The sequence below is a fragment of the Larus michahellis genome, chromosome 4 (genome assembly GCF_964199755.1).
Source record: "Larus michahellis chromosome 4, bLarMic1.1, whole genome shotgun sequence".
Lineage (NCBI taxonomy): Eukaryota > Metazoa > Chordata > Aves > Charadriiformes > Laridae > Larus > Larus michahellis.
Window position 1 is genome coordinate 38,630,084 of NC_133899.1, and position 27,326 is coordinate 38,657,409.

General features: G+C 41.5%; 1 protein-coding gene across 12 annotated transcripts in view; it reads right to left on the reverse strand.

The window, feature by feature from the left end:
* Positions 1–27,326, reverse strand: part of TUNAR (transmembrane neural differentiation associated intracellular calcium regulator) — a 168,001-nt gene that overhangs the window by 11,287 nt on the left and 129,388 nt on the right. For 7 of the 12 annotated variants that reach the window (XM_074584088.1, XM_074584081.1, XM_074584085.1 and 4 more), the window contains one exon: positions 20,902–21,196. The exons of 1 other annotated variant lie outside the window; for it this stretch is intronic. In XM_074584088.1, the coding sequence (XP_074440189.1) occupies positions 20,902–20,940 (39 nt within the window). In that variant the 5' untranslated portion in view covers positions 20,941–21,196. Of the gene's footprint in view, positions 1–20,901; positions 21,271–21,385; positions 25,903–25,930; positions 26,221–27,326 lie in introns of those variants that run through there. 4 more of the 12 variants (XM_074584082.1, XM_074584092.1, XM_074584091.1 and 1 more) reach the window with 4 other exon arrangements.

The window sequence follows — 27,326 nt, forward strand, 5'->3', positions numbered from 1 at the left end:
CTTCAGAAGACATTTAAGAAATATTAAGAGATGGAAAAGTGACACAAATTTGTATTAAATTTTTGCTATATAATGTCCCTAAATTCTGCCAAGGCCAGAAGATAATTTGGCCGGTAATGGATCTAACCACCCTCACCTCTGAAGTGACCTCTGCTTTTGACCCACAGTTTGTGGGTACAGCAAATATCTTGAATCTTTTAGTTCCAACTGTATCTTTATTCCAAAAATTGATTACAGCTACATCAAGGGACACTGCAAATAATTGTAGCCAACTGACACTTTCTGATTTAGGAAAGTTGTGTTCAGGCTTTTTTTATAACTTCTTCCAATTATAACTATTTGGTCTGAAATTATGCATTCCAGCCATTTGTCTCAGGGGTAGTATTTTCTGGGGAAAATTCAGTTTTGCTTTGTACAGGAATCAATGGGGGTTTATCCATATAGAAACCTGACAACTTTTTCTATGAAATACTCAAGTATCTTCATTTCATCGGCAATTTTGTTGTAGCACAGATGGCCTGATATAAGTGCTGCAGAAGGTCTTGTGCATATGTGTTAATTTTTAAGTGATTAGTGTTATAAAAGAAATTACCACTATTGTCATTTTTTTCCTGCTTAATTACTCTCTTATCTCAAAGCACCTTTGCAGTAGTTCAATAGGTTGAAATGACATTGACGGCTATCAATATGAAAATTTGAATAGCAAAAAGTTTTGAGTTTGCTTTTCAAAAATAAATCCTTTATTTCGTTTTTTTTTTAATTAATTTGCAGAAGATCAGCCAAAAATGCCGCAATTAAAGGTGATCTAGGATAAATTCTAGGATAAATTCAACCCCCTCCTGTTCATGAGTTATCAGGTAAGTTTTAGCTAAGCACTATTGTGTCCACCGAATTCCAGCTTCAGTCAGAGAATTTGCCATAGAAGAGGAGAGAAAAAAGCTTTTGCTTGTCGGATTCTTCAAATTTATTTGCAGAATTTAAAAGGTGGCAGGAGAGCCTGAGAAGAGGAGCCCTGAGGAATGGGACAATTCATTCACACCAGGCTTTTCAAAGCTGCTGCCCTGTTCTGTATCTCTGGGAGCCTGCGGGCTTGAATATCTGAAACTGGTGAGTACTGGCCATTGCAGTGGAAGGCAATGGGAGCTGCAGTATGTGCTGCCAGGTACTCAAAATTATATCAGGCACCCACAATTATGGATACTTGTAATCTTAGTCTTTTTTGCCTTAGGTTACCAGCTGTACCAGGGAGTAATGATACCCAGAATTGCTATTAAGGTGCTGTAAACGGAAATAAGTCAGTGTTTGCACGTGGCAAGGACCTGCACGATGGAACACCCTGGAATGCCCCAGCGGAAAATAATTTTGCCTTCACAGCAGCGTCTGAGCTATGCATTGAACAGTGAAAAGAAAATGAAGTACTGAAGTCACAAAGTGTGTCATCTATTATGCACACCAAGCGAGACTTGAATCCTGGGCAAAAATAGTCTGTGACTGATGCACCTGTGCAAGGTGGCAAATTAACGGAGTAGAGACAATTTTACTTGCAGCATTTCTTAGCTTCAAGTGCTGAGCTGTGCAACCTTGATAATGTTCTTTTCACATACTGTTTTGTGTGTAATTATTACCTATATCAGCCCAAATTTAAAAATAGAGCACTTCCCTATTGAATGCCTCTTATAGGACACAGCTGCAGCTGAGTCTTAAAGGTGCCAATAACCTGCAGTTCACGCTGAAGGCTACTGGCACTGTGACAGAAACACCATCCAAACTCCGAAAATTTCAAAGCCTCTTTCAAAGTCCTGGGATGAGCATTCAAAAATGGAGGCAGCCAAAAATCCCTGTCTGCCTTTAAAATATTAGACCTAATAAGGTAAAATAACAGATAATTTGAGGAAGAAGCTAGTTTCTAAAACAAAGTTATCAAAGTAGGATAACACTCCAGGCAACCAACTCCCACACCTTTTATCATCATCATTAGTCATTTATATTGCAGCAGCATGTGGCAACCCCTGCTGACGTCTGGGCTAGAAACCAGACACAGACAGCGAGAACGGTACCGAGCCCGAGCAGCTTACAAAATTACACCAGTATGAAGTATGGGAGGGGAGGGGGGGAAAGAACAGAAGGTTGAAGCGAGCTGCTGAAGGTCGATTTGCACAAACCCAGTGCAGGCAGGAGAGCCAGGCCCTTGATCCGCGGGAGCAGTTGCCCCTCTGGCTCGTGCTCAGAGCACGCGGGCGTGCGGGAGCAGAGGCAGCTCCGCTTGCACAGGTCCCACGCTCCCGAGGAAATGTCGTGGTTTGGGCCGGACTGGCCACTGAAACGAACGACAGATGCTCTCCCCGACCTCTCTCTCCAGGGAGGGGAGGAAGAGAGAGAGAGAGAGATTTAGGAGTTTAAAAGAAAACTAAACTACTTTAATGAAAATAGTAATAAAATAATAAAAAGAAAATAATTAAATATATACAATTTATACAAAACCATATCAAACTCCCAGGATGACATCATCAGCAGGCACTGGGAAAGTCCCAGACTGGACTCAGCAACAGGTGGGAACTGGATTCTGGGTCTGGATTCAAGAACACATGGATTGGGATCAGAGGCAGGTGAACAGATAGTCCTCCTTGGACACTGCCCACTGAAGAAAGAGGGCTGACCCTTTGATCCCTCAGCTTTTATACTGATCGTGATGCAGATGGGATGGAATACCCCGTTGGTCATTTTGGGGTCACCTGTCCTGTCCGCTCCTCCCCGCAGGTGCGACCCCTCTACACTTTTCCGCTTCCGACCCTCCAATGGGGCAAATAACAAAGTTAGCTGACCTTGGTTTTTATAGCAGTAAGTACAACCAAGAGCGTCTCCGCACACCATTCCTTGGCATAAATTATAAAAAATCAGGTCTTACTCTGGAAGCAGACACTGTCTTAAAAATACACCATTAACTTCACAAAGTTCAGTTAGTTAGAAGAGGCTTAGCCACAAAGAGAAATTACTGAAAATAAAATTGGTTCTGTTTTACCTCAAACCAGGACAGGAACAAGCTGGCTTTGCAGGGAGTAGCATGTGTGGGAAAACACGTTAGTGAGGTGACACCTCTTCAGGGCTTGGGGTAGAATTCTGTGGCACAGCAGACAAGTGGGATTTGGGAGAGAAAAGGTCACAATTAACTCACCAAATGCTCTGGCAAGGCCATCAGGATGGGCAGTGAAGAAAGGGGAATGGGAAGAGCTGGATTTCCTAATCCCTGTGCACTGGCGCATCGCTATAACAAGTGCTCGCTGTTGTGAGTTGTGGATATCACAGAGTCACAGACTGGTTGTGGTTGGAAGGGACCTCTGGAGGTTACCTGGTCCAACCCCCTGCTCAAGCAAGGCCATCTACAGTCAGTTTCCTAGGACTATGTCCAGACAGCTTTTCAACATCTCCAAAGATGGAGACTCCACAAGCTCTCTGGGCACCCTGTGCTGGTGCTCAGTCACCCTCACAGTAACATGTTTCCCAGTCTTCAGAGGTTTCCACTGTTCAGCAAAGGATGTCGCCTTGCATATGGAGCAAAGCAATTTGGATTTATTTTTTTGTCCTATAGCTTATTCCTATTCTCTTTAAAAAGATACGAAGGATGTGGCTATAGATCTAGAGAGATTATTTGCATATGTCTTCCAACTCCATACAGTATGCCTAACAACCCATGTTCTTTCTTTGTCTGCAGTGAGTACCGTACTATATAAGGAATATATTTTGGTAGCTAATGTAATGCAACATACACATCATGTTGCCTCAAGCTCATGGTAAATTGTATCTGTTTATATGATGCGTCTTGACATACTCTAATGTAGTGCCAGTAATTTAAAACAATGCCCATATAAAATGTGAATAAGACCAAGAACATAGCCACAAAACTGAAAATATTTCACTGCTTTCTTATAGTAACAGTATTCAGTAGCATATTGGTAATTCTTCTTAAGGATTTAGGGAGAGGAATGTATATCTTGCTACATTTTTCTTCAGTGGACACCAAGCCAAGTTCTGTTCACAAAATCTTGAGTAAAAGTACTGTTAAAAGGAAAGCTAATCTGGATTTATGCCCCCAGAACAAAGCGCCAAATTTAACCCTGATTTTTTTTTTTTTTTTAACATGTAATGGATTCTTTAAAAATATTGCTTGCAATGAAGAGGCTGACAATAAAAAATAAAAAATTCATAGTATTTGCATTATGCAAAATTGGTCATTGGAAAGGATTGTGTGTAGCTCCCAGCGTCCTTATAACACACAGGGAGAGCACTGAGACCGTGATAAGTGAATGAATAGCAACATGCCTAGAAACGGTAGGTTGGCAATGTTTCCTTCAACTTAATTTTCAAAACAAAGTGTTTATCAGTTATGAATTGTTGGCCAAGATATTGTGCTTGTCCACACAGACCTGTTGGCTATTCTAGCAGCTGTCGCAACATCCCTATAGGACTGCTGCTTTCTTGGTTAAGATACTCTGCTCACATTTGTAAAGTATACATTTGGCTCTACTCTTATTTTTAAAGCCAAATGGTCCTCTAGGGAGGTGTTTATCCATTTCTTCTCCTTTCGCGCTGTAAGGCAGCAACAAGGAATGCCACCTAAAACCCACAGAAGGTGGCAGCCCTGCAGTGGAACAGTGTTCTTCAGGCTCTGGTGAGAGGAAGGACTTTCACTCTCACAAAGCAAAATTTGGAAATAAGCACTAATCATAGAAGAGATATTTAGGTATTGCCATTTCATGACATTTAAGGAAATTCTAATAGATAGAAAAAAAAAAAAGAAGATCCTGCATGAGTCACATATCTGGGATTAAAATAAAAAATAATAAAAAAGGCGCTTGGGCCAAACTCCTCCAAAGGCCATTTGAGAGCTTTTAAAAGACAGAACTAACTATTCAGGTTAACATGAAAATTCTGATCTGAATCAGTCATACTCCAAGAAAAACTTCTGGATTCACTACACTATGTAGGAAAGAAACGGAAGGCTGCTTGATGGGCAAAACTCAGTGCTGGTTCAACTCTGGACCAAGAAGTGATGCCTTCTAGTGAATACTCACGACACTGGTAAACATAATTAACTTACTCAATGATATCACAGCATTCCTAGATATTATGATTTCAGAACCTATCTGTAATGTGAATTAAACAGGCAGTTGTAATGATTAATGCTAGATGTGAAAGGAATAAGAAAAATTGAATGTGCAAAGTGCTTTAAAATACAGCGTCACTGTACCATCCATCCAGAAAACCTGAAGCAGAGCAAGATGAAAAACTTTATCTAAATTCATGAAGCTGCCCACTGAAGCTCCAGAGAACCGAACTCTTTTTCTTGCTTTCCAGATCAGTACCTATTTTTTGGGCCACATTTTCTCTCTGAACCATCTGGTTTGAACTGGTGCAGCTCAGCTTCAGTTTATACCGGTTGAAGTCTTGCAGCATAAGCTTTTTAACAAGTCACTTTGCAGCACCAACAATTTAATTCAGCTTAACAGAAACATAGAAATAGAAACACTAAAATGTCTTCTGACCTTTGCTGTTGGCTACAATCAAAACCATGCAACAAAAAGAGCAGAGCGGAAATGTAGGACATATGCTCAAGAAGATGAAAGAAATGTTTGGGCATGTAACACAGTACATTGAAGAAAATATTCAAGAAAACTCATCCTCTTGAAAATACTATTCCCATAAGGCTGCAAGGGTCAGTGTCATCTTAGATTACGCACTGTACAAGTGCCAGCCATAGGAGAAGACCCACCCACAGGCCCTACACGCTTGGGCAGGAGGTCACTAAACACTAGCAATTGATCTATGGCTCTAGAGACTCCAAGGAAGGGCGCAAAAAAGCCAAATAAAATGTGCGGGTTTCCTTTTTTTTTTTCTATTATACATACTATTTTGCTAGAGAAGATTAATAAAGCATTAAGAATGACACTGTCCTGTCAATTCAGTGTTACCCAATATCAATGACAAATAAAAATAAATGAACACAACTCAGAAAAATATCCTTAAACTAAATTCCTCTCCATTTCCTCCTGATAAAGAAGCAACCTTCCAAAGATTTCTCTTTGTTTGGAGTACTTTTTCTCCAGAGACTTGCTCCAGAGAATGCTGGCTAACTGCATTCACAGACACCTGTCTAACTTAAGAACTCAAGCTAAGTCCTATTTTGCTTAGCTTATCAGTCCTTAGCTTCTTCTAAACATCACTGACACAGGTAACATATCCAACCCTCGTTCTCCTCACGGGGTTTGTGACTTTGTGTCACCCTGTAAACCACTCTTTTTTACACCAGCTGGTGAGCTGGCATGTTGCCCACAACACGGGTCCAACAGGGGACATCCTTTTGTCACCCAGAGACTTCTGTTGAGTTTGGCATGGGCGTTGCCTCAGTCAGACCACAGACCTAGCTCTGCATCTCCGGAAGCCTTTCAAGTTCCAGTCTGACATTTGAACCACACTTTTTGATTCCTTAGATCTCCCGATGTCAAGCACACTCCAATAATTCACGTAGAAACTCTGCACAGTGACTGGTGACTGAAATGCAGCCAGCTCTCGAGTGAAGCACAGGCAGTTAAAAACCAAAGAGCCAAGCCAAATGGTTCAGAGGAGAGGAAGGGATGAAGATTTTTTTTCTGAAGAGAAAGCGTATGGCAAATTTATAGAGGGAAATGTCTTATACCATGAATCAAAAGACATAACATTTTTTTGCCAAAAACTGGAGCGCCTAAAAGCTCATAACTCTACAGTAGTACAGCAATTATATTAGCTTTCCTGTATTTTAAAAACCCAAGACAAAAGTTTAATGCTTCTGACTTTGCTTTTTAAATAGAAAGTGAGAGTTACACTAGACAAACTCCAATTTAAAATCTCAGCGGGGCTGACAGCTCAGTTGAAGAAGAAAGCTTTTTCACGGTACAAGCTTGTGGGTTGATTTTAATAATGGACATTTTCTTTCCATAGATCCAATATTTATATTCTTTTTGTTATTTGAAAACCTGTCTAGGGACACATAAATCTGTCCGCATCATAATTACACTTGCCTACGTTTCATGCCTATAATCAGATTAGCACCTATGGCAGCGGCCATAGGAAAACTGGATGATCTATTCTGCATGGGCTAGTCAGAAAGACTCCAGTTATTTTTCCAACAGGATAATCTATTTTATGAAGAAGAAATTAATTTTGTCAAATTTTCAGGAAGATAAGGTTTGGACAGGAGCATTTTTGGTCTTATTTCTGAAAGAAAACATTCAGAGGACTCTTGAGTCTGTTTTCCCAAACTCGTGATTCTCTTCCAGTTGCTCCCAATTCCTTCTTCCTTTCTCCATTCCTTTCTTCACTGGAGCTTGCTTGGAGGGTGCAAGCCAAAGCAGGAGCTGCTCCCTGGTTGGGAGTTGTTGCAAGTAGCTTGCAGAGCAAATCAGCGTTGCTGTGACTCCCTTTGCTCGGAGGGGGGAAAGGAAGAAGGATGTAAGCTCCTGGAGTCCTTCCAAGAGAAAGCTTAGGGTTGTACAACTCAAAGCTACACTCAAACCCCCACAAATAATCCAAGAATCAGGCTTTTTATGGAAAGCCACTGGCGGTGTTTTACTTTGAATACCGCTGCTTCTTGGACTACAAATGTCAAAAGCCTATCTGTAGTGATGCGCTGCTGCAGGCTGGCCTTGGGAAACCCTTCATAAAAATCTGTCAGTGAGGCTGGGTAAGTTCCCTCCTCTGACGAAGTCATCCTCTCTGGTCACAGCTACTCTCTCTGCACACTCCCTGGGGCTAAAGTAAACATCACTAAGGAGAAAACCTGCATGACTTACAAATGCACCGCACTTCACCACCACATGCAGATATTTGCAAATAATTAAGGAACAGAATAGCTTTCTCATAGACACCTGCATCCACACCATCCTCTACCAGTGTGAGGACTATGTCACACTCCGCCCACTTCATATCCAGTTTAGAACAAACTCCCACAACACACTTGCAACAAGATTTTTGCTGTATGCTGTTGCCTATCACAGGAAGGATGGCTGAGTGCCCAAAGCACCAGGTGACACTGGGGACTCAGGACCTCTGGGGTCCCAGGGTGCACCTGCGTGGAGGATGGGGACACCCTTTGGAGGTGGGAGGTTGGTCAGCATGAACAACCCGGGCTCTGAGGAACCACATCTCCGTCTCGCCCGCTCAGTAGCACTCTCTCCCCAGGTTTGTGCTGCCAGGAGGGTGCTGTGCAGAGCCACCAAACATTTCACTGAAGCACCAGATTTCCATCTTGTCAAAGCACGGTACGGGCTGCTTCTCCCTCACTGTTGCCAGGTGGTAATTGCTAACCAGGAAAACAGGGATTTGCAAAAATGACTGCTCTTCGTAGATGGCACACTGCCCTCTCTCAAGAGCCATAATCCCTCTGTTAGCACAAGTTTCTGTTGCCTTCCGTCTGTTTTCTCATTCCTAACTTCTTGTAAATGCTAATTTTGGTTTGGTTTTTTTTTCCCCCCGTGTCATTTTGCTGTCAAGACCATAAACACTAGAATATCACTATTCATCTCATCAAAGGAAGATTTACAGATGTTTGGTCTTGATTATTTTGTTATGATTTTGCACATTTTTTTTTAACAGCACAGTAAACAAGGTATTTAAAACCACCCAAACGTGGCCTATAAATTCCTCCTGTTGTAACTTGCAGTCATTTATAACTGGCATTGCCAAGATCTCTGCTGCAGTCATAGGACTGCTGCACATGTAAGCGTGCCCCAGACAGCTCCAACAGAGCCAGGTGGGAGAAGTCGTCTCCCAGAAAGTAGAAGGGGCCTCCACCCCCATGAGGAGCAGCTACCTGAAACCACAGCCACCATCCTGCTACATCTGTTAGACGTGCCCCAAAGCCCACACTCTGCCATCTTTCCTCTGCATTTTGCTTAATCCAGCTAGATCAACGCGAGCTGGGTACATTTATACAGGTTATTTATTACAAGTGTAAGCAAACACCCTAAACGGAGACTGGCAGTCAGTTTATGAGGAGGAAGAAGAAATCAGTTCCTTTCGTTGTCGATCATTTTCACAGAGTTTTGTGGCTGACAAACGGGCTGTTTGAGTGAAACTAAACAAGACGTGTGCTAAATCTCGGAGATACCCAGTTACAATGCAGCTCTGCTAATACCAGTGGAGATCTGCATGCGAAAGCACTGTGCAGAGACACGGAGATAGGCACTGAGCATTTACTGAACCCTAAGTGTGTGGCAGATAAATATCTGAAGCAGGAGAAGAATGGAAAAAAAGTTTCAGGTAAAGAAACAAAGTGCAAAACCACAGTCTGTTCATATTTTCTACGGCAGCCACCTGTACCAGTGGCGATGGTGAAACTGGCCAGTGGTGTGATCCAGCTGTGGAAGAAATCAGTAGCACAATTCTCCCTGACTACACCAGGTACTGTATTAGGCTTTGAAAGCAATAGTGGTAGAAATAAGAAATACGTTTTCACAACATAGTCACCCAAATTGCCAGCATATGTACTGACCCCTTATCCCTGTGTTAGTTCCTGCAAATGACTCGCACAGCAAGTTATCAGCTCCAGTGGCCTCAAAGAAGAGGACTGTGTGACAATGAAGATTCACAGAAAGTCCCTTTCTTTTGGCTGTTGTACTCTCGTTTAGTAACAGCTTGTACCGAGAACAGCCCCTGCCTCATGCTGAAGCATTGCTTTTTAGCTTAGGTATTTAAGGAAAAGCATAGATATACCCACAGAGACATCAGCAAAGACCAGTGGCAAGTGATCTTCACTGCAAAAAGCATCGAAGATGATGAAAGCATTAATCATTCATACCAAAAAATCAACACAAAAATCCACATGTAATGCTGATAACTGGGACCAGGTAGGTGGTAAAGCAGCCAGTGAAAGCAGCTACTCAACTTTTGGCCACATTTTGTTGTTCTGTGTGCTTGTGGAGTTAGGTATGGAAGTTGCATTCACTTATAAATTAATTCTGTAGAAGAGGCTGTTTCTTTTACTGTTTGCACAGTATCTACCACTGTCAGGCCCTAGTCTTAATAACTGACAACAGCTGCAATCTACGTGATAAGCACAGGACAAAAAGGCTCCCAGATTTCAAGCCCACCCTCCTCTTGGGTTGAATTCGTGTTCTCGGAGGGGCTCGTGCTGAGCCTCACAGCCGTTCTGAGCACCTGCAGCTCCTGCGGGTGCAGAAGGGCCAAATCCTGCCAATGGCTCGCAGAAATGGCTTCTGCTGCTGCGTCTCTCCCACAGCCCAGCAGGGCACTGAGCTCTGCTCACCCTTGTTGCTGTCCATGTGTCCTTCAGGACCTGAATTGCATACATGCTATAATAGATCCAAGAGGTTTCCTTTGAGCTCGTGGTTCTGCACAAGCATAAATCAATGTATTTATTTTATTCTAGGTTATGTGAAAAGCATCCGCCTTGCATATTTGTGCTTTATCACCCGATCAGTAAGCCAGAAGAAGTACGGCCAAATCCCGAGAGGGTTAAGCCAGTCAAGCTACATCAGTGAACACCACCTGAAAGTGCAGACATTGTTTGGCATATATCTTAAACTGTCAGGAGGAGCAGCCAGTGAGCAACGCAGTACTTGACCTGTCAGCGTGATACAGATCATTTACATAGCTTTTTACAAACATTAGCAGATTAATCCTCACCTTGGGACACACAAGCAAGGTTCAGTAGCCCTGATGAACAGATCTGGAAGCTGACTCACGCAGTGGTTGTAACCTGATTTCCAAGAGAACCCAGCATCTTTACGTCTTATAAAAGCAGGGAAGGGGATGGGACTTCATACCTCCAGACCAGAAGAAAAAGAAGTGTGAAGCAGAGAGCAGCTTTAGCCCAGCCATTTGTGTCTGTGGGAACCAAGGCTGTGGTGACTTAAATACAGATTTCACACCAGCTGTTACAAACCCAAGAAGGACAGTATCTCACCCCAGCAGAGAGGACATAGGTATGTTCATGTGCAGAGCACTGCATTTCACACCCACAGTGTAAAGCAAATCAGGCAGCTGAAGTTGAAAAGTCCTACCTGATTGCAATTTGCTTACCCAAACAGCTATCCAAAGCATCTCAGCTCATTGCATTTCAGTGGGATCTTTCTGAAAGCAGCAGCAGTCATCACACACTAGCACGTGGGTGAAAATTGAGTCCTGTGCACAAGGCTTGGGCTTTGCCTTGAGGAGCAGTAAGGAGCTGTGATGGATATGGCCCACAAGATCATACTGGCAGAGCTCACCGACCAAGAGACAAAGCGAGACATGGCCATGGCTCATGAGGCCATGCTGGCTCTTTCATTTAATCACCTGTGAGGCATCATGTGTGCACACATCATTTATGCAGCTGAGGGGTTTGTTCTTAGCAGTATCACCGAGGGCTGAGGAGTTGTCCATAAGCCACAGGGGACCGGGAGAGCAGGTCCTTGGAGAGGCAAGATGGGGAGGGATCCCACAGCTGTGTTCCTTTGCAGGAGGGACATGCATGTATGCACCAAAGGGGCGAAAGGCTCAGTTCACACGCACGCACCAGGGACAGATGTACCCAGATACGCTGTCACAGGGGTTAGCAACATGTATTCACATAGACTGGGATAGACACAAAAAGGGAGAAGGGAGGATGCGTCTGTACAGGCATCTGCTAGAGATGTGTAGGCAAGGAGGACATGCCACCAGATTCTTAAGATATGTAGTAATTCACGGAAACACGGAATTTTTCAGAGTTGGAAGGGACCTCTAGAGATCATCTAGTCCAACTCCCCTGCCAAAGCAGGATTGCCTAGAGCACATTACTCAGGACAGCATCCAGGCGGGTCTTGAAAGTCTCCAGAGAAGGGGACTCCACAACCTCCCTGGGCAGCCTGTTCCAGTGCTCTGTCACCCTCACCATAAAGAAGTTTTTTCTCATATTTGTTCAGAACCTCCTGTGTTCCAGCTTGTGCCCGTTACCCCTCGTCCTGTTACTGGGAACCACTGAAAAGAGTCTGGCTCCATCCTCCTTAAACCCACCCTTTACATACTTATAAATGTTAATAAGGTCTCCCCTCAGCCTTTTCTTCTCCAGGCTAAAGAGTCCCAACTCTCTCAGCCTTTCCTTATAAGGGAGATGCTCCAGTCCCTCAGTCATCTTTGTTGCCCTATGCTGGACTCTCTCCAGTAGTTCCCTGTCCCTCTTGAACTGGGGAGCCCAGAACTGGACACAGTATTCCAGTTGTGGCCTTGCCAGTGCAGAGTAGAGGGGGAGAATGACCTCCCTTGACCTGCTGGCCACACTCTTCCCTATGCAGCCCAGAATTCCGTTGGCCTTCTTGGCAACAAGGGCACATTGCTGGCTCATGGATAATTTACTGTCTACCAAGACCCCCAGATCCTTTTCTTCAGAGCTGCTTTCCAGCAGGTCCACCCCTAACCTATACTGGTGCCTGACATTCTTCCTCCCCAGGTGCAGGACCCTACACTTGTCCTTATTGAACCTCATTAGGTTCTTCTCTGCCCAACTCTCCGGCCTGCCTAGGTCATGCTGGATGGCAGCACGGCCCTCTGGAGTGTCGGCCACCCCTCCCAGTTTGGTATCACCAGCAAACTTGCTGAGCATACACTCTGTCCCCTCGTCCAGGTCATTGATGAATACATTAAACAATACTGGTCCAAGTATTGACCCCTGGGGGACACCACTGGTTACAGGCCTCCAACTCGACCCTGCTCCATTAATCACAACCCTCTGACTCCTGTCACACAGCCAGCTCTCAATCCACCTCACTGTCCCCTTGTCTAGTCCACACTTCCTCAGTTTCGTAAGGAGGATGTTATAGGAGACAGTGTCAAAAGCCTTGCTGAAGTCAAGGTAGATGACACCTGCTACTCTGCCCTCATCTAGCCAACCAGTTATAACCTCATAGAAGGCTATGAGATTGGTCAAGCATGATTTACCCTTGGAAAATCCATGTTGACCACTTCCAATAACTTTCTGCTCTCGAACTTGCTTGGATATGGCATCCAGAACAAGTCGCTGCATTACCTTCCCAAGGATGGAGGTGAGACTAACCGGTCTGTAGTTCCCTGGGTCCTCCTTCCTGCCCTTTTTGAAGACTGGAGTGATACTGGCCTTCCTCCAGTCCTCAGGCACCTCTCCTGTGCTCCGTGACCTTTCGAAGATGATGTAGAGTGGCCAAGCAATAACATCTGCCAGCTCTCTCAGCACTCGCGGGTGGATCTCATCAGGGCCCATGGACTTATGGATGTCCAGATTGGCCAAGTGGTCTCTTCAGATGTTGTTACTTAGTAAAAATGTTTGTGATTTATCCTTAAAGAGCTGATGTCAGAAAGTCTCCTCTGTTTTAGGAAGGAAATTGCTTATTGATCCTGTCTATTTGCATCATATCCACACTGTACTACTCCCATGCTTAACCTGCAGGGATCCTGAAAGGTTGTTTCTCTCTTCACGCACGACTTGACTTCTGCAGGGAGATGCTGCACCTCCACGTGAGGCTCCAGAGGAGGGCCGGGTGTAGGAACAGGTTGTGAGGTAGGGAGCACTCGTGTTTCTGATGTTAAAATCCCTGTGACGCCCATTTGGTGTGCCTTCTTCATGTACTCATAAATCTACTGAAACTAATTTGGAGACAGATTCAGCAAAACTATTTTAGGATTCTCTCTGTAACTTTAGGCATGCTTTACTTGCTTTTTTTTCCCTCCAAAGGAATATACGACTTTAGTGATGCTTTTATCTATCTCCTTTTGTGAAACATTGCAGATGTGACTTGTGGTCTTTTACTGGCTTCCTAAAATTCAGTGAGGAGGAGTAGAACTATTTTGTGGTGAGCACGAATGGATGGAGCAGATGCTCGGTGGGCTCTTCTGCATTAAACATCCATTGCATGGTTTTCAGTGTGTGGACAACGACTAGACCCAAAGATACACGTGATCCCTTACAATTCCATTCGAAAGCACATGATCAGATGCAGAATTTGAGGGACAGCAATTAGGAGAAAAAGTAAGAGACCAAGCATTCCTCAGCCAGCACTGATGTGCTAATGATATTAAAACCATATTACAAGGTACGTAACACTGCACACTCAGGATCTTCCCAGTAACGTGACACACTGAAACACCTTGAGCATTACACAAAATCATGGCAAAGATGCTGCTCCCTTTATACTGAGTTAACAATATCTCAGCGTGGCTCCAAAGGAGCAGGTACAACGTAGATTGTCACACATTTCCATAACAGTGTTTTGAGAACGCCTCCAGCTGCGCCAAGCTCCAGAATATTTTGATGCAACATAAAGCATTTGCTATGGAATGAAAACACAGGAACCCAAAATAAATGGATATGACATCAGTGAAACGGATGACTCTTCCTAAGGAAAGCTTTGTTTTCTAGTTTTGATTAAGACAGATAGAGAACAAGTACTATGTTCAGCAGCACAGAAACAACACTATCCTAAGGGCCATTGCGGTCATCCATTAAGACCCACTTTCAAGAATGCTTTAAAAGCCCTGCAAAAATCCTACTTTCTCCTGCTAAGTATTTTGTACTGCTTCTATAGTCAGTGAAAAGTTACATTTGTTGTGAATAACTGAACAAAAACCTTTCAACCAGTCTTTGGTTTAGGCCCAAAGTAAAAAAGAAATTCCAACGACACACAGGTCAGAGGTCTTAATAAACAGTCTTGCTATCTGCTTTCTCATCCAAAAAGTTAAATGATTTTGTTTTTAAGCATCAGACTTGCCTTCCTTAAAAGAAAGTTTCTGGTACTCATAACACAGTTCAGTAACATCTCACTTTACAGAGTATTGCTAGGTTTTGGGATGTGTCAAGGTGAAGTCCTACATCACAGTTTCACATGGAGGAGGAAATGGTGCTTTTCAATATCTAAAGACGTATGCATAAAATTGTAAGTCCCAAAATTTTAGAAGTCAGAAATTAAGAATATGCACTGCATTACTATCCTCATTAAACTGGTAACAAACTATTATGGCATGATTTATATCCACAAACACCACATTGTTTTCTACTCACACTACTCTCTTCTGTCTAGCTTGGTTGAAAGCTGGAACAGGCATTCCTCCACTCTGTTTTCTCATAAAGAGGTGTACCAGACATCCTTTACCCTTTTTGCAACCTTTTATTTCATCAAAGCTTACTGATCTCTTTGGCTCTTCTATTTTTCTCCAGGCCTTTTGTTTCTGAGGCCCTTACCATGAATGAAATTTTTTATTTATATTCACAGACTTCAGTGGTTCTCCAATGTTTCTTAGGCAACTAAAAACCACCTTACCTGTCAGGGTTCAATAATTACCCTACTATAATAATTTGATTTACTTTCCTGATCTATTAATATATATAAAAATATTATAAATCCCATGCTCAGGTCCTCAAAGGTATTTTTAGATCCCTTACCTGCCCTGGTTTAAAAAAGAACTAAGGGCTATACGACATGTTAAGTTCTTCAACACCAGCATGTGTTTGAACTTAAACATTTTTATGTATTATAATATCCCAGGTTCCATGGAAAAATTGCCAGCTTAACTGGAAAAGCCTTTCAGAACCTCTCCTATGATATTTATACATAACATTAGATCTAGTTTAGAACAGAGGAAGACGGGGATGACCCTGTGCACCATCACTGCTGATGAAAATGGAGTGTAGGTGGTCCCCCTGGCTGCCCTGAGCTCTGTGCATTGGAGAACAGTAATTTAAATCAAGTTATGCAATTGCTCACTAGCATGGAGTATGTTTTCACCAAGGCATTCCTTTCTAACCCTCTTCCATTGTAAGCCAGTAAAAAGTTCATGTCAGGAAAAAAAAAAGAATGTATTTGATGCTGTAGGGTGCATTTTAAGTTCTCTTCTTAACATTTCTCAGGAATAAAACACAAGTGAGATGAGGTTTCCAGTGAAAGTACTGCTTTTAATCAGTCTTTCATACTCTTCTACATTCATACGTCATTGGGTAATTGGGTAAGTGCAGTCCCTGTCAGCATCCAGAGGTGTGTCACATCTGGAGCTGTATAAATAGACCAGAGTCTATTAATAGAGCAAAAAGCTTTTTTTCCTTCTCAACATTTTCCTGGGTTTGTATTAAGATGCCAAGGCAGATTTTTTTCTCCAACTTCAAATGTAATTTTAGCAGCTAGGTATTTTTTGTACAAACCGTCTTTTCCTTTTTCATAAAGAGGATAAAAAGCTGAGAGATTCCCTCGGACAGAGGAGGCATATCGGGGTTAATAAGAATCACTGTTAGGTACCATATTCTCTGTGTCATTTTTTTGCACACAAGTGCTAGATTCATAATGACCTTTGTGAATTCTAGACAGCAAATGATCAGTCTTTTTATGATTTAACTGGATTTTTTTTTCTGTGTTGAAATTTGATTCACTTACCAAGGGCCCTCAAAACCATTACATACCCCCACAGCGATCCTCAAACCCTGACAGCATAAACAGATTCACGTGCGTCTCCCCCAGAACCTGTATGACGTGTTTAGGATATTTCTATTTAGTAATTTTCTGTTTAATCTAAAATATACTTCCCCTGAGTAGTAACGCAATTGCATAATTAATGGTTACATTCAGACAGAATGGCTCGGGAAAGAAAAAAGAATTTTTAAGGACAACTGTGTCAGACTGGAAAGGAAGTATGCATCAATAATTCCCTTTCACATTTGATACTTCAAATAGTATTAACTTAAAAGTCCAAATGCAAGTCATTAAGCAAAAAAAATGAACAAAATGAAGAGCAACCTTGCAGGGACAGCGGTGAACTGAGAATAAGGACATTTGGGTTCAATTCCGAACTCTTCCCTTGCCAGTATAGCTTTGGGCAGTTTCTTTGTTCCTCAGTTCCATATCTATTTAATAAGGATATTAATACTCGATTAATTCTACTCCGTGCCTGTTTGCCTTTTGAAGGCCTTTTGAAGGTTTCTGTAGTAGAAATTACTTCCTCTGGTATCTGTGAAACTCTCAGCAAAATGGAGGCCTGCTTTTTTCAAAGACACAAGACGAATTAAAGGATGGGATCGCAGTCAGATCTTACATCTACCACAGACCTGGTAAAAACTGTGGTTTAGCATCAGGGTCTATACAATATGTAGTGTTAAAGATGGCCCTTCAGAGAGCCTCTAATTAAAGAGCTGACCTGTGGGAGCCAATAAATATTGGGACAACTCTAACAGATCTAGCTAAAAAAATATATGACAAAATGTTTTCCTGTCAAAAAAAAAAATTAAAAAAAAATTAATTAAAAATGTTGCGAATTTGCACTGAGAAAAACAGGTGAACAAGTATCAGTACAATTTCTTGTAACAAATTAAAATCTGATTAAAAAAGTTAAAATGAAATGCTGTGTCATTTTGAAATCAGTATTTCCATATATATATCTTTTTTTTAGAGCTTTTAATTTTTTAAAAACTTTATGCCTTTGCAATTTTTTATCCTGGTTTATGAAAAACACAGATGCTGATGTACTGAAATTTCTTGTCTGATAAATATTCTTTCTGTGGCTATTTTTGTTTAAACAATAAAAGTTTAAGACAGATTTGGCTTTATTTTGTTTTTTTTTTGTGGGCCTTTCAAAAATCAGGTTTTTGTTGGATCTTGAATCAAGACAGCTCAAGGCAGCCCAAGCACAGGAACTGCTTATGTGTTCTATCATTAAAATACATTTTTCTTGACTAGAAATAGTTGCTGCGAGTGTGGAAAGTATTCCCACTGTTCAGTAGAACATCCCTGATAATGCAGGTGGTTCAAGCTCTAATTCACATAGTTTATTCTAAAGAAACAGTACAATGGACTGAAATGAAATACATGTGTTTTCAGCATCAGACCTTTATTCAATAGTATCTTAAAAGAAAAGGAAAGCACTAATTTTACTTGCTGTAGAATTGACAGAGAAAGCCAAATACAGCTGTTGTGCAAATGTTTAAAGTAAATTATTAGAAATGTCACTAAAGAAAGAGTTCTAAGTCATGGTGAATCATTGACAGAAATGTCTGCTAAAGATAACGAATATCCTGTATTGTGCAAAACCTTCTCTCAAGATCACAGACTCTTTAGAAAATAATCCGCTATTCTTGTTATGTACATGTTGCTATTATAGGGATAAAAGAAACAAACGAACCTATTGCTGCATTAATGTACTGGATACAATTTAAAGGATGCCATGCTTGCTTTTTCTAATATTTTTCTTTCTTCCATAATGCATAACATAGTGCAATAAAAATTCCTATGCACTGTATCCTGAAAAGGAACTGTTCTTTACAAATTGCAATGAAGGAAATATTACTTGTTATGTAATATATATCCTAATAATATAGACATTTATAAGCATGCAAAATTGCACAGGGAAAGAAAATCCAGATGATTTTATGCTTCCTATTTCAATATATACCTATATTCTGTAGGAAGTTTATTATAATTATGACTTCATATTGTGTTTCTATACCCTAAGGATGAATACGTTCCTGGATCAAGTAAAGAGCTAAACATCATGTATTAAAGGAAAAATGAACATATTTAATGTAGAAGAAAGCTTGGTAAGTATCCTTGAACCTAATAATAGAGGATACTTTTATAAGATCAGTGATATTTTAAAGAAGGAATTATTTTTCTTTTTTTTTTTTGGTTGAGTTGCCGGAAGAATTGACAATACCTAGTAGCAATGGTAATACTGTCACAAAAATAAATAAGGCAATGAATGATGCTAGTAAGAATACACATCTCTTGGATTTGGAGACCACTAATAAAAGTAAACTTTCACATACTCTGATAATGCTTCACTAATAATGTATCTGTACAGTTGCATGATCTTTAAGAATGTAATTAACCTATTTTTCTTGTCCTAATTACAAGGCAAAAGGACTCACAGGGGTAAAAGGAAAAATGGTTTTGTTTAGAAGGGAAATACAAATTATGCCTGAAGCCCAATAAATCTGTTGCCATGACAATCAAAGAGCCTGGTCTTATAAAACCTTTCATAATTTATTCACATGAGTAGTTCTTACTCATACGAGTTGTCCCATTGATTGAAATAGAACTGCTGATGTGAGGAGAGATTTGCAGTGGGAAACTTGAGTTTAGGATGCAGTCCTTGCTCACAAAAAAGAGCTGAGGGGACCACTTCCACACGTAAGAGCTGCTTCCAGCAGTGAAGATTGGAACATGATATTTAAGGGTTGTGCTGTCCTTCCTCAGTTTTCCTTATTGGTTTTTATACTAGTCACCATTAGTCACTACTTACCATTTTAGATGGTAAAATACACCAAAATCTACTTCAGTGCACACGTATACATACTTTGAACCTTTAATCCTAAAATCAAGGCTGGTTCCCTGAACCCTACAGAAAAACTGTCACACCGCAGGAATGTGTATCATCTCTCTTCCTACTGCAGTGATTTGAAAAACCCGCATTACCATTCTCCCTCTAAAAACTGTCCTCTGGAGTCCTTCATCGTACAAGGAGAAGATGTATTGGAAGCTACCACAAAATTCCATCTTTTGAATAGGTTTTAAGCTTTAATGCTCATTCACGAGTCCTGGTGTGGCCTGGTCTGGCCTTTTTGCTTTGGCTCTTTGTGTCCCCCTCACCCTCAGCTGCTGCCAGGAACCCATCAACTCCACACCCAGCTGGACAGCCCATGACAACTGCCGCACAAACCCACTCCTGGTCCGTCTCTAACCCCATCAAAAGCAGTGGGATTTGCAGAGAATTACCGTCAGAGTGGGGGCAGGCCCTCATCACAGTTTGCCCCTCAAGAGGCACTCAACTTTCCCTCTTCCAAACTCAGTGATCCACCAGAATGCATAAGAAAATATATATATTTCACATCACCACTCCATCTTTTAGTTCTACCCTGATTTCTGAAACAGAAATCCAAGTAAACCAGGCTTTCTTTTCTTCCATCTCAGAACAACTCACTAGATAATTCCCGATCTGCTTGGTAATTTGCTGATAATGACCCTAAATTTCAGTAAGTCGGGTAATTAGTTAATAACATCACCTTGCACTCCCCTAGCACCTTTCATCCAGGAAGATGAAAGCACATGGCAGCTGTTAATGAAAAATATCTTGCAACATCCACTGGAGCCATTTATAATAATTCTCAACACCCTGCTAATACATGACAAAAATTATTTGATACGAGAACATCTCGTACTGGCTTTGCTCATTTTATGACTTGGGTCATCAAGAATAACATTGTCATAATTCACAGTGGTCATTTTTTGGCTTTCTGACATGTGTAAAAGGATCTGCCTCCCACCGTATCTAAAACACAGCATCCAAGTCTGCAATTGATTTTGGGAAGCAAAATAATCTTTTGTACCTGCAGATCTTGCAGACATTCAAACCCCTTCTGTAGCTTTTATTTACTCAGATAATACATATTCAGAACTATTCTTACATTGGTACAGGATTTCTTTTCTATTTTTGCCTTCTAGCGGTCAGGGCACAACTAAGGTGCAGGGAAGGTATAGCACCATGACCCCAGAGAGACAGACAGAGCGAGAGAAAGAGGAGGCAGGAGGAAGGGAATGGAGGGAGGGAAAAAGAGAAAGAAATGTCAAAGCAAATTCTTAAACATCCTCTTTATCGTGGAAATGTGTACAATACAGCTACTGATGCTCCAGTCCGAGTGCAAATGACAGCACAGGTGTGGACACACACACACACGCTGTCACAAAGCGAGGGAGAAAGGCAGAAATGATCTTACAAAGCTGCTGCAGTAATCAAGACACTTGCCCCTGGAAAAAACCATACAAACATACACTCTTTTGTTAGCTTTCTGCATTTTTTCAATTTTCATTTGATCATTGCTATTATTTTTACCTCTCACCATAACAGAAATATGGTTATTATTAAAAGGAAGGAAAAAGGCCTTACCATGCAGTGCATCAGGAGGAGATGAGAAGCACAGAGCATGCTGCAGAGATTAAGCTCAGCATGGCATTCTGATATCCTTTGGAATTGAAGAAAATTGTCCAACCCATTCTTCCTAACAAAGCGGACAAGTTTTCTCTAGGCTTGAATTTTTCACCAGAAGTCAGATTCTTACAGTGCATTATATTTTCTTCTTCAGGAGATATATTTCCTCCAGTTAAGTTTCAGCTCCGCAATGCCATTTCCAATCAGCTCTGAGAAGTTCTTCATTCCCAGATTCGTGGTGTCATCAGAGGGACTCCAAAGAAAATCAAAGAAAGAAAGAAAGGAAGAAAAAAAAGAAAATAGTACCTTACCGAAGCCCTAAAATTACTATGCAGAAAAGGAGAAGAAAAAAAATAAAACAACCCCTCATTTATTCTATTATCTACGTGTTTCACAACAATCAGTACTACCTCTTTGGTCTCATATATGCAGTGCTGATTACCTGTAATAAAGGAAGAGGCAAAAACTTTTCCAGTTCACACATGATGCATTTTCATTACTGCTGCTCAACTGTGCACTACCAAACAAGCCTTCTCATCCTGAGGAATCTTTAAAACCATCTGACAAAAAACATCAGCTGTACCTTCCCCCTCCTAAAGAACATGAATATTAGAATTTCTAGAAAATTGTCGGAGAAAGCTTGACAAATAACCCAAAACCACAAATTAGATCTAAAAGCAAAACCCCTAAAGCAGGAGTGTTCTTGAGCAAGGAGATGCCTTGCCTGGGGACACACGCACTAAGTCATCATAGGGAAGGAGAAAGGGATAAAGAATGGGTGGCTAAGGGGGGCTTGGAGAGGATGGGGTGGGACCTACTGGGTGTCAGAAGGGAGTGGGATCCTGAGTCACCCTCAGCCTCCTGCCTTCTCACTGACAGCAGCCTGGGTTTCCCCTGCACTTTCTGCAAAGCATATTAATTGATTCTGGTTGCTGAGCAACTAACTCTGGGGAGCCACATCGACGGCTCCGGCACAGCTTCAGCAACAGCAGCAGGGAGAGGGTACAGTCTCCTCTGTCTCCCTCCTCCTCCCGGGGCTTGCTCACCCTCCCCAGGATGCCCTCAGCCACCCCCAGGAAGCTTTGCCCAGGAAAAAGCTGCCAGGAAAAAGTTAATGCAGCAGGGGGAGGAGATGAGTCGCTCCCCCGACCCTGTGTGGCACCAGCAGGACTCGGGCGAGCTGCCCTGCTTCACGCTGACAGCACGGCTGTAGCCCCAAAGAGCATCCTCCACCCCAGGCCAGTGGGGCTGGCAGCCACGGCAGACCCACCCAGGCAGGGCGGGAGGTAGACAAACCAGGGTGGTGCAGTTCCCTTCCGAAAAGCAAAGCTGAGTTAACCTTCCAGTTCTCCAGGCACACTGCAAAGATGTCGTTAAAATGACAAAACAACTCTCACGGTTATGCCAACTCATGGGTTAAAAAGTGAGTTTCCAGTTGAAGCTGTGGTCACTTAAGCCCTGTCCCTGCATTAACGGCATAAATGTATTACTTATTTCTGACCTCTTTATCATGTTGCACTTCAGATAGAGCAGATGCTTCTCTGGCCGAAAGGGCACACAGTATCCCAAAGCCACCATCCAGAGGAATTGCCTGGATATCTTTGCCGGAGACTGCAAAATGGAGCGCTCTACATAAACTTGTCACTGCTTTAACCAATGTTGTGTTTACATTCCTCATAGGAGAGAAACAGCAATGAGGCCATTTAGTTTTGGCCCTTAAAAGAAATGGGATAACTGGAGATGGCTCCAAGAGGCTCCTCTTAGAGCACCTCGACTGATGACCCCATAGGAGCGACATAGAGGATTCCTGCAAGGTTGATGCCACATGGATGGACCCTGAATACTGCCTGACCACTGCAATTTGTGGCAGGGCTTTCCGCTGACTTCTGTGACTGTAGAGCCTGAAAAAAGATCTCCAAAGCAACCCAGTGTCCGAAACAAGATGTTTCTCTTGTTCTCTCATTTTGGATAAATCCTTAGTCAGATCATGGCATTTGTTCAGCACTGAGTAAGCTGTCTTTCCATTGCACAGGTAAGATGTAAGATTTCTCTCCCCGTGACCTGGCAATAAGTGCAATATCAGATCTTGGCCAAACTGCTCACGCGTGATTACCGTCAAAGACCTGAGCTAGATCAGCTCTTTATTTCTGTTACAGTGATAGGACAAGTTAAAGGGCAAGGCCCTGAGAACTGCCTTAGCTTGCAGTCACATAAATAAACAGAATTATCCAATTCTTCCCTTGAAAAACTCTAACCTATAGCTTGTGTGTGCTATCTAAATGGCAAACACAGGGTCTTTGTGAAAAAGTGACAGGTTATCTTAAGCAAAAGTAACTTTTCTGGCAGTAGTTTAGCCCCACCATACTCAGTTTAGCCTCATTTTCTTAGCAAAGCCAGATGCTTCATGTATACTCAAAGCTCAGGAAGGACCATTAGATCAGGTTAGCAGAGCTGCAGTATGAAACAGCAAGACTTATTTAGTTCATCCAATACGTCTCTTGATATGAGCATATACTAGGTATTCCTAATCCCTCAAGTACAACACACAAAGAAATATGGGAACTTCAGTATTGATTTAGTAATGAAAGTCATTTAGCCTCCTGCAACAACAGAATACAGCAGTATATTTCCAAGCAAGAGATCCTGTACTTCACCTGATCCGTGAAAATGTGTCTCCTGAAGTCTTCTAACGTACTAAACATTGCTTAAACACATTAAAACATATTAAAACCACACATAATAAACATAGACTGTTCTTGGTCATACCAATTTATGTAATTAATTTGGTATCAGTGATTCTCCCTTTATCTCTTCTAACTCTTCGGACATTTCTTTTGACTATCTTTCACAGTACCTAATCTTCGCTCCTGGACGGGAATAAATCCAACTAAGTTTCCTCTAGCAGTAGTTGATGCAAATAGTGTATTTTGTTGTGTTGTGTATATGACATTGCTTCTTTTAGCCCACAAGTTTACTTGCTTGCAACAAAGAGCTGAAGAATGACAAAAAACAGGGTTGAAAGGGAGCTAATCCATCTCTGTCCCACAGCAGATCAATCACACACATGCCAGTCCTGGGAAATGGCTTTCTAACCAGTGCTTACTGGTCTCCTTTCTGGAGTCTCCATGCTTATAAAAGGCAATTTATTCCAGTGCCTCACTACTATAACTACAAAAAGGGTATTTCTAAGCTCCATTGCTGCAAAATTAAACACACTATTCATAACAATCAAGGAATAGATCTCCTCCGTTCCTCCTTGCGAATACCTTTTATGTATATAAAATTCATTGTGTTTCTTCTCAGTCTTTTCCCTTTCTAGATTAAAAACTTATCTGAGCCTTTACTCTTCTGTCAATTTTTTAGAGAATGGTTTAATCACACGCTGACCTTTGAGTCATACGAGTACAGAAAACTGAGTGTGAAATTACATGTGTACAGGATGCACAGTAATGCGTGATAAAGTAAAAGGTACTAAAGAGAGTGTCTCACTTAGGAAGTGAGCCATGTAACATAGGAACTGGAAAACAAGGGGGGACTGCTTCATCTAGCCATGATAATAATGTTAAATAGTGCTTCAATATTCTTTTTTTTCTTTTCTGAATGAAATAGGGTGACAGAAAGGGGGAGATTCGATACAGCTAGGTTGTGTGTCTCTGTCAATAAGTCCTTCCAACCTGTGGAAGAAGATGTTTCAATTTAAGGGCATAAGGAAAAAAAGACTATTTTTTCCTTTGAAATTGTATAACGATTTATGAAATACTAAATAGAAGAGGGAAGCTAGCACAAGAACTCAAGTAGATAGTAGATATAGAAATAGAGAAAAGATTGAGGGGGGGCGGAGTAAGTGCTTGGGAGTGATGAAAGGCTGGAAAACATATGAACATTTAGACTAAAGGAACAAAGGGAGGTGGAGAGATTTCCCAAATTCTCACAAAGAAATTAAGTCTACATGAACGTATTTCACCACACACATAGTAAAGGAAGATTTGTTTCAACATGATAAGTTGTAGTTGTTTTATCTTTTCCACTTTTACTGCTTTACATGCATGCCCGTGCCCGTTTTTATCCTCAATAGTACAAGCTTTAAAAAGTGTGACAACAAATTATTAATATTTTAATGTGCCTTGTTTTGCACTTTATTTTTACAAAGAGGAATACCAGACAGTGTTGAAGCTCTCTGTATTGGAGCAAATATCACAAAAAGTGCTAGGGAAGGGCAGTTGAAGGGCAAAGCAATAAAACAAAACAACCACAGAAAGGAAGCAAGTCAACAACTGGTGATTTCAGAATGAAGGCAAACTGTTTGGCGTGTAAGAAGGAGCCATTAGATTATTAAAAGAAACCGTAGGAGAGGTAGGTTTGGAGATATCGACATTTGTGCAATTTTTATTTTTTTTTTTTTTAGAAAATGTAAAGCTGCTTAGATAAAATTCAGTCTCTTACAGAAAGCAAGTGCAGTGTCTCTCACCTACACAAGGCTTGAATTTAATCTCATATAAATGCTTTTTATTATGCATTGAAAAGGCTGACTAATACACATGCTCTGTTTCTATTCCATTTTCTATTTATCTTCTCTCTTCCCACCTTTCTACCTTCCTTTCAATAGTAACATTATCCTCCTTGAGAAAACAAGTGCCTTGTGAGACTAAGAACCAGAGCAAGCTAGTACCTAGTCAGCCCTCATCCCCCGGGGGAATGGTACAACTGGTGTGCGACCAAAACCACGTAGGTTACTGCAGCTGAATCAGACCGGCTGCATCCCTCCATGTTCAAGCCCCGTAGCCAGACAGGGCCCACGCTGCAAGGCCTTGGGCATCAAAATAATGAGGAGATGCAACAAGCCTTGGCAACCGCTTGGGCAGAAGCCCATTCCAGATCTTAGACTGGCTCCTCTACGTTGCTGAGACCTGATAACTAGAGAAAGTCCCCAGGAAGACATGGAGGGTGGACGGGCTCCTTACCGTGCTGGGCAATTGCTGTCTCTTACCTAGACTGAAGCAGAGCAGAGGCCCCTGAGGACTTGGAAGATGTGGGCACCGGCTGTCAGGCTTTAAGAAGTTGAAGCACAAAAATCTCCCAGAAATCTCCCTGCAAGTGTCAGGAGCAGGGAAGACAAGGGAGCTGGAAGTAGAGGTGTGCCAGCATTGTTCCTTGGGTGCTCAGACCACCTCAGCAGCCACTGTCACCAGGAGATGCCTGCCCACAGGGCCACCCATACGGGCTCTGAGCTGAGCGACAGGGGAAACCTCCTCTCCACTCCACCCAGCTGCCTGGCCACTAGAAGCAAATGAAATAGCCCATTTACCAAAACACATTGACCTTCATCTCAATCGTGGTTTAATACTTGACAGAGACCATCACTTTATTCCTTGCAAGTTGCACCTTTTCTGGTAGCTGCCATTTGAGAACTTAATTAGATTTTTAAAAGCAGTATTGTATGTAAAGGATACAGTAATTTTAACATGAATACAAAGATGTGCACAGATCATGGAAATTATTTAAAGTATGAAATAAAAGATATAATTCAATTATGAACCAAATTTTAATTAAAACCCTATGAAAATAATTTGCAAAGGAGTTTTCTGGATATGTGTCTCATTTTGACCTTTCAATATCCTGTGTCTCAATTACTATTCAGTCAATTGCAGCACAAACAACTGAATTGATTTCTTGCCTTTTTTAGTTTAAATGCCATAACACAGGCATGAGAGTCTGAGCTTCAGTGAGTGCATTTCCAGATCATCATCATCAATTAATTGGAAAATCTAACCGTAAGAAATAGACCATTCAAAAAAAAAAAATCCCAAATCATGACAGAGGAGGCACACATAGTTCCAACTATCTGCAGTACACTTAGCATCCTAAAAACTACTTCTAACATACTTAAATTATAATATTACTGTAATAACTATTTTCAATATTCTATATGGTAACTGGTCTCATTCTTTTCTAGTTTCCATCAGTGCAAATCAGACTAGGATATGATAGCCGTCAAAAACTTGAAATAGTAAGAAAATAGTATGACCAATGGTAAGTAAAGCCAGTAAAATGCAGAACATTTTAGATGCGTTGTTCTCTTTCTTTTTAAATAAATGCTGCTCTACTACAACTTAACCACTAATTGACTAAGGAATGATAAAAGGTTACGGCTTGTGGTTACTAATTGTTGGGCTTGCTCATATTTTCACAAGTTAGTCTGAAATAAATTCTAATGATTCGAATTTCATTTACAGAAAAGTAAACCTCCTACATTCAGTGATTTCAATGAAATAGACCTTAATTTCCGTCAGTACAGCTAGTAACAATAGATACACAACAATAACTGTTCATTGCAAAGTTAACTTCAGTTTAAATTCACTACGTACCAATAACGTAGCACTGCT